We start from the raw sequence: 8,220 nt of genomic DNA, 5'->3' as shown, positions 1-8,220 counted from the left end.
GGTTATGTGGATTTATCTTATGAAAAAAATGAGGCTATGGTTTATTTCATAAAATTCAAGGCGTTTGTTGAAAAAGAATGCGAAAGCTCTATAAAGGTTTTTTGCACGCGTATAGGAGGAGATTTTACTCCACACGAGTTCAACAAACTTTGTGAAGATCATGGTATAATACGACACCTCATATATCCTTACACACCACAACAAAACGAGGTGGTAGAGAGAAGCAACTGCACACTCCTCGAGATGATAGAAAGCATATTAAAATCCAAAAATGAAGTAATTCGACATGCAACCTACATCATAAATAGGTTACCAACAAAAGCTCTAAAGGAACTTTGTATGAAAAATATTATCACCATAAGGCTAACATCGAACACCTACAATTTTTGGGTCACTAGCTTATGTAAAAATCCCAACTCCTCACCAAAAGAAGCTAGATGATCGGTCTAAAAAGATGGTGTATTTTGGGTCCAAACCTGGGTCTAAAGCTTATTTCATGTATGATCCAAAGCTCTGAAAAATCACAGTGTCACGAGATGTTATTTTTAATGAAAACTCAAGCTGAAGTTGGGAAAAAGAAGTCGAGACTACACTAGAACCTAGTATGCTTTGGGTTCATTGGTCGGATTTGGTTGATGCTGGAAGTTGACTAGGAGTGGGTGAAGCACACGAAGACACAAACAAAACCGAGCAAGGTGAAGACAACGAGTCAAGATCATAACTAATGCCACATCCAATAAATACAAAAATGGTTATACAAGATGAAGTTCCATAGTTATGAAGGTCGAATCACAACACACAACTTCCAAGAAGATATGATGATTTCGAAGTTGAGTTCTACATTGAGAATCACGAGCTACTTTTAGCTCTCAATGAAGATGAACCAACACCTTACCATGAAGGCAAATCGAATCCCTTATGGGTAAAAGCAATGGAACAAGAAATCGACTCAATTGAGAAGAACGAAACCTGGAAACTTGTAAAAAGACCATACGACATAACCATTATTGGATTAAAATGGGTCTATAAAGTAAAAAGAGATGCAAGCATCTCAATTAGCAACTACAAGGCTAGAATAGTAGCAAAAAGGTATCTTCAACAGCACGATATCAATTTCAAAGAAGTTTTTGCATATGTCGCGAGAATCGAAACTGTCAGAAGTTTAATAGTACTAGCTGCTTCAAAAGGATGGGAATTACATCATCCAGATATGAAATCCACATTTCTGCATGGTGAGTTACAAGAGGAAGTGTATGTAGAAAAACCGGAAGGTTCGAAAAAAAGGGAAAAAAATAGGAAGAATTTTTTGCTCAAGCTCATAAAAGCGTTATATGGTTTACGTAAAGCTCCTCGAACGTGGAACATGAAGTTGGACGGAATTCTTAAAAATATGAAGTTCCAAAGGTTGATGACTGGGTCGTTACAGGAACAAACGTGTCAATTATAAACAAGTTCAAGCAAGCAATGGCAACGGACTTTGATAGGAGTGATCTTGGAATATTGCGATATTACCTAGGAATAGAGGTGTATCAAAAGGAGGATAACATACTAATTACGTAAGAAGGGTATGCAAAAAAGGTGCTTAAAGACACAAGGATGTATGACTGTAATCCTACGTGCATCCAAATGTGAAATTCTCGAAAAGAGAAGGCGAGGAAGACATAGATGCAACTGAATATCGAAACCTAGTTTGGAAGATTGAAATATTTACCTCAAACAAGGGCTAATTTGGCTTACTCAGTTGTCATTGCTAGTCGTTGTATGCAAACTCCAAAGAAGTTACACATGGTTGCTATAAAACAAATATTGCAAAATATAAAGAGGTACTATCGAGTACGTGATTCGTTACAATCATAATAATCTAATAAGTCTAGTTGGGCATTGTGATGGCAGTCACAACATTGACCAAGATGATGGAAGAAGTACCACCAAACATGTTTCTACTTTGGTGAATCACCAATCACGTGGTTCTCTCAAAAGCAAGAAACAATGGCGTTGTCATCTTGTGCAGTTGAGTATATGGCTGCATCTACAACAAGTTGTCAATCAGTTTGGTTACGAGATCTTTAGGGAGAAATAACTGGTTCTCAAGCACAAGTAGTGGTAATTAAGGTTGACAACACATCAGCAATTTCATTAATTAAAAACTCAGTTTTTCATGGTCGGAGCACGCATAGCAAATCTCGTTTCCACTACATACGAGAGCGAGTTGAAGAAAAGAATATCACAGTCTAGCATATCAACGAAAAGGAACAACGAGCTGACATTTTGATAAAAGCGTTAGCTAAGATAAAGTTCATTGAAATGCACAAGCTACTAGGAGTTAAAGACCTCTCAATTTCCATTTGAAAAGTAAGGGGTTATTAGTGGTACATTTCGGTTCTACCCTTCCATGCACGATGAGGTATAGGAAGGATATTTCGTTGGGCAACAAAGAGACTTAAGAAGACGCTTAAGGATCAAGCAAATCGGTTGCTTAGGGAACGAGCATGTATTATATATGGCAAGTTTGTATTCAAGTAGGAAACAAACTAGGATGCTATTATCAGCTATATATATATATATATATATATATATATATATATATATATATATATATATATATATATATATATATATATATATATATACACATCGAAACATGTTTGATCATCAGAAAAGTGAGAGTAAGAGATGTAAGATTGTAATCAATTTTGAGTTATTTTCTTAATTACAATAAGAGTTTATTCTTTTCATTATTATGTTCATATTTTTCTGTGCATCAATTATTAAAATATTTACTTCATAAGGAGGTTGCAAAGGAAATAAATCCCAACAATATCATTGGTGACACATTGCTACTCGGTCTAGAGATAACGATATGTAGTTTAGTAGACTAAGATATCATATTACTACCTAGAAACACACAACATCTAGATGTTGATCGTCTAGAAAAGCAACAAACTCCGCACAATTAACATCAAGATAGGCGGTAGCAACAAACTCCCCACAATCAACATCAAGATAGGCGGTAAGGCTCATAACAGGGAAGAAATAAAGCTTTAAACCATGGTTCAAAGTGCCTCCTATGTAATTTAAACCAAATAATTTCTAACACTATTTTATCGGTTTGTTAATTTTAAAGGTACTGTACAAAGAAGAATAAAAATAAGCATCTAAATTTTTATATTTTTAAACAAAATTCGTTCCTACTACAATAAAATTCGATACCTAATAAACTAGTAGTCATTAATTAGATTAATGACTAGGATTAAAACTAATACATCGCTATCGATCGCTAAGTCCTTCACTAATTTCGTTGTTCACGTATTTCTATAACAAACTTTCATTTTGTTCACATTTAATCACTGAAATTTTATGCTTGATTTAACTATGAATTATTTGAAATTGTTTATATTTTACTTTTATGACCATTTGTAGACGGTTATAAGGATAAAATGTAAAACAATTTCAAATAATTCATTGATAAATGAAACATGAAGAAAAAAAAACTAATAACTAAATATAAACTAAGTTGAAAGTTCGGTACCTTTACAAAACATTATCCCTTTAAGAAAACCCATCTTATTCGGTTATTATGTATCCAAGCACATTAACCCTGCGGTGGGATTGAACCACAAACGTACATAGGTGATAGATATTCCTTCAACCCTTCAACGGCTAGTTGACTAGTTCTAACAAAAGCCCACGCAAAGCTAAAACAGGTTATCAGGATATTTCCAACCCAAGTTTATTTTTAGAAAGTAAAAAAGAAAATTAATCATCTCCGGCACAGTTCTAACTTTTTTGTTAATAAAAAATCATACTATTTTTTTTCAATCCTGTGTGTTTTCGTATGGTAAAAAAAAAAAAAGACCGTATATGTGTACATTTACAATCATATAAGTTACACAAATCATAACGCAATCACATCCCCTCCCCTATAAATTACCACAACTCACCTACCTCAACATATTAACAAATAAAAAATATATATATATATATATATATATATATATATATATTTATTTATATATGCCAAATCTCTTACCTTCATTCCCTCTGAGCTGGCAACGAAGCGGATCTGGTAATAGTTTCCGGAACAAAGCTGGGTGAAGCCGAAGAAGACACAGAGGCACAAGGTCGAAGAAGCGGTGTCCCAACCCGACTCGAGTTTTCATTAGCAGCAAATGCGGAATTGCCACGTGGCGGTAACTCAATTTCCAGACCCTGTCCACGTGGCAAGCGGGCCCGCGGGCTATCCAGCTCACGGTGCTCTAATTCCTCAACAGATATGACGGTGCTTGTATCCGTGTGAACCGTTGAATCATCTCCATATATGCCGAACCGCCTTCTCCTTCTCCTTGCATCCTTTCCCCATCCATGGATTGTATCTCTTATTCTTTGTGGAATTAATGCTGCTTTGTAATTCGTACCCATCTGTGTACAACAACACACTGTTCATGTTACTGTATCCCACAACAAGGGGTTGATTTTTTATAATAAAAAAAATCATACCTGGGTAACAAGGGCATAGAGTGGTAGGGTGCTATAGCTGCATAAGAATTGGCCCACAAACCTGGGTAATGGAAACAAGGGACACGAATAATGTGAGATTTAATTTTGTATGAAATCCGTGTCAAAGTGAATGGAACCAAATTCATACCCTAAAAACAGGCGTATGTACACGAGCATGTGGTTCTTGATGAAACAAGAATTATAACCGAATTGCCACTGGAATAACAACAGTACATAGTTGATGTATAAATAAATATATAATGCAAACTTTTGAGATGAAAAGATGTTAGGGAGTTAAGTAGAAGAAATTACCCAGAACCAAAAGAATGAAGCTAGTTCAAATGCGTTCTGCATACGAATTGTTCATGAGTTATGAAGTTGTAATAAATAGAAGTACAATGCTATTTCTTGAATTTAACTGTAAAAATGAATGCTTGATGGAAATGAAGAATCAAATGGAAGGAAACTACACTAACCTGGAAAAGAATAAAGTGGATTAACTTGAGCAAAAGTTCTGGCTTTTTAAACCAAAAGAGTTCATCTCGAGGCTTTAACCTTCTTTCAGAAAAGAATCCCCCTGTATTTGCAGCACTTTCAAGTGCCAAAGTAGCAATAACATGTTGCAGTTTTGTCCCCACAAGCAAAACAAGCTGATCATAAACACACACACAATCAGAATATCAAAAACAAAAAAACAAAAAAACAAAACAAAACAATAGCTAACAATGATAAAAGTGACTTCTTAGTTCTTACAGTTATAGGAATGATAGCAATCCAAAAATAAAGATTCGATCCTGCAATCAAGGTACAATTATTTAGTTCATCTGTGCAAAAGACGTGAACACCCTCTCCAATGAAAATTACCCTAGAAAGCTTCTTCAGTGTAAATATAATACCTTTTATATTGAAGAGCATAAAGGCCACCACAAATCCCCAGAGTGGGCCACTGCAAGAATTCAAACAAGCAAAAACTTAAGAATATTTATATTAATGAATAAATGAGTAAGAAATAATAAAATTACTGCAGATGTGATAGAATGAAATTCCCTTACCTTACTCCAACTATTCTCTGAAATTCTTCTTCCATGGATCGAATCATATAACTGTGAAAATCATATTTTGATGTGAGGTTGTGATTCTGCCAAGAACAAGAAAAACAAACAACTGTGAACAATAATTTCAAGGTACAAGATTCAAAAATAAGGTTTATAGCATAATTCAAACACCTATATTGCAATTCAATTAAGAGGACTCAACTTAATATATTACAAAGTTAAAGGTGTACTACATAAATATACAATTTAAACAACTTAGCATAGCTTAAGGTTTCATACCAAGATGAAGGCTTTACGCAGAGTAAGGTAATCTGCACGAACAACAGATCGCCCAAATTGTCGAAAAAAACATATCTGTAAACCAATTTTAACAAAAAATATATGGACCATATATAGTCAATGCAACTAATTTCTTGTAAGTTATAATGATTGTTAATGGGAAAATAAGGGTATAACAATGTAATGGACTTACTACTTACCATCCATGTAACTAAACCATTTGTAAGCAAAGGGTTGGATGAATGGAATTTGACCATAGTTGACTGCCTTCGCATTGTCTCACCTCTTGATATTTCTGCACAAGTAAACAAGTTGTTACTAAATAACATCATCTAAGATGTTGACTAAAAAGTAAAAACAAAAATTATTGTTATATTAAAGAATGATTATCAATTAGATATATATACAAAGTACAAGTGTATAATACCAGTTAACACATCATGCCTGTCCACTTGAGCCTCATCTTCCCATCTCCTCCAACTATGGATCTGACAAAATTACAAGAAAATCAAATTCAATACTTGTTATCGAGTAAAAAAATATCAATTAAGAGTAGATAAAAGTAAATAAACCTTCACTACAGCCAGAAGCATTGTTAAGCAGCTGTAAGACACATGAGTAATTGCCATGACAAATATAAATCGATGCAGTTGTTCAAGGCCTTCATATGATACAAAAGGCTCGTAATCCTGTAAATTTTAGTTGATTGTATAAAAAGGGCATAAAAATATGATACATGAAGTAAGTAAGGAGAGTATATATTAACATGACTCACCTTTTGACAGGTGTTCTGATTCAATACATTCAATACCCTCCTTTGAGGATAAACAAAATTCATCAAAAGTTTCCTTTTACTACCCTCCATTTCTTCATCGACATCAGCCCTAGTGCATGGAGCAAATGCACTATTATAGTACTTTGAGGGGATGCAAATATTTGATATTATGCTAGAGGTGGCTGTAAGGAGGAGAGATATGAAGCCAAGAAGCATCAATTCTGCAGATAAACAACAAAAATATGATAATCAGAAAGATGACGTGGAATATCAGGAGTTCAGAATTCATTTATATACCAAAAATACCTTCTTTCATTTTCTCAACGGCAGCAAGCAATGGCTTGCGATTTGTTTTCCTCAACCACTGTCATGTTAACACAAATTATCATGAAAACGAATAAAATTTTAGCCTAAAGATTCATAATTGAAGATATGGGACCAAATATTTGAAATATGTTAATAAAAAAAACCTAACCAAGAGGAAGAACACTTACGTTGCTCAAACGATGAATTGATCTCTCTACAAGCAGGGAAACAACAACAAAGATGGTCAACACGGTAGCCACAGACCATGTTGGAGTCAAAGCCAAAGATCTTGATTCTTCTTTGTCAACCTCGGACGACATTTTTCACAAATTGTTTACCCAATTTGTACGCCTGTAATTAAATTACCCTCTAATAACACCCTTATTCGAACTCTTTACAACCGAACATCCAATTAGCCATAACATAAAAACGCATACAGATTACAGCATATAAAGCGCTTTCTTGCTTCTTCTTTTTCTTTTACCCGGAAAAGAAGTTTTTGATTACTTGAGAGCAGCCGTCATTGGCTCTAATCCAAACCGAAATCTTACAATGCAAGATTCGTGTTTTTTTCTGAGTGATCTCTCTTGGACTTTTAGTCGAACAGGCTGTGTGCACAGCAGATGATCCAAATGCGCGACACCCACTTTTCTTGGAGTTAAGTAGTAACATATATAAAAAAAAAGTTACAAGTAGAAGCAGTGCACGGTTGAGGAAATCAAGATTTGCACTTTTCAAATCGATCTTTAATCTTTACTTTCTTTGTATTTGTATCAAGATTTAAAAAGATTCAAAACAAAAACGAATCTTCACTGGTTTCCGAGATACCCTACTCTTTTTTTCACTCGGTAATAAAGAAAATATTGAAATCTAGAAAGTACCCAAACTCTGCTTTCCCTCTGTAATAAAGAAATACACAAAGTACACCGGGGATGTGTAGTTAAGATATAATTTGTTATTTGGGAGGTTTTTCTGAGCAACTTCGGAGAGTAGTCAATAATCGCTACAACTGGACTCCGAATGAAATACACTCACCAGCTCTGTCTTCCGTTTCTCTCTCATAAAACACGAACTAATAAATACAGAGGGAGAAGATTGCGGGGCGGTCCAATGTTGCGCGTAATTAGCGGAAACGACGTCGGTTCTTTGATTGGCGAGCCTATAGTTTCCAAAAAAAAAAAAAAAAAAGAAAGAAAAACAACACTAATTAATCATATAATAAAATGGTCCATGTGATTTATAAAACGTCATAAAGTTAGTCTTCATTATTATTATTTTTTCCTAACGAGGATGACTCGTATTGTTTTA

General features: G+C 34.5%; 1 protein-coding gene across 1 annotated transcript; it reads right to left on the bottom strand.

Annotated features, from left to right (window-relative positions):
• Nucleotides 1-3,839: 3,839 nt before the first annotated feature.
• LOC145046224 (MLO-like protein 11) lies at nt 3,840-7,976 on the bottom strand. Its single transcript, XM_078994520.1, has 15 exons — nt 7,101-7,976; nt 6,913-6,970; nt 6,607-6,827; nt 6,404-6,520; nt 6,259-6,319; nt 6,032-6,126; nt 5,832-5,906; nt 5,550-5,635; nt 5,394-5,443; nt 5,251-5,291; nt 4,974-5,147; nt 4,810-4,845; nt 4,646-4,713; nt 4,498-4,558; nt 3,840-4,419 (listed from the first exon to the last, which is right to left on the bottom strand). The coding sequence occupies exons 1-15, from the start codon at nt 7,230-7,232 to the stop codon at nt 4,033-4,035; spliced, it is 1,662 nt and encodes a 553-aa protein (XP_078850646.1). The 5' UTR covers nt 7,233-7,976; the 3' UTR covers nt 3,840-4,032.
• Nucleotides 7,977-8,220: the final 244 nt, after the last annotated feature.

The sequence above is a fragment of the Lactuca saligna genome, chromosome 5, assembly GCF_052625555.1.
Source record: "Lactuca saligna cultivar CGN05327 chromosome 5, ASM5262555v1, whole genome shotgun sequence".
NCBI classification, from domain to species: domain Eukaryota; kingdom Viridiplantae; phylum Streptophyta; class Magnoliopsida; order Asterales; family Asteraceae; genus Lactuca; species Lactuca saligna.
The sequence above is the reverse complement of the archived record's forward strand: the minus strand, read 5'-3'. Positions and strand labels throughout refer to the sequence as shown.

Coding starts and splice junctions, on each gene's coding strand:
- LOC145046224 (XM_078994520.1), bottom strand. CDS start 7,232: ATGTCGTCCGAGGTTGACAAAGAAGAATCAAGATCTTTGGCTTTGACT. Junction 6,971..7,100: donor CAATTCATCGTTTGAGCAAC/GTAAGTGTTCTT, acceptor TTAACATGACAG/TGGTTGAGGAAAACAAATCG. Junction 6,521..6,606: donor ATCAGAACACCTGTCAAAAG/GTGAGTCATGTT, acceptor TAAAATTTACAG/GATTACGAGCCTTTTGTATC.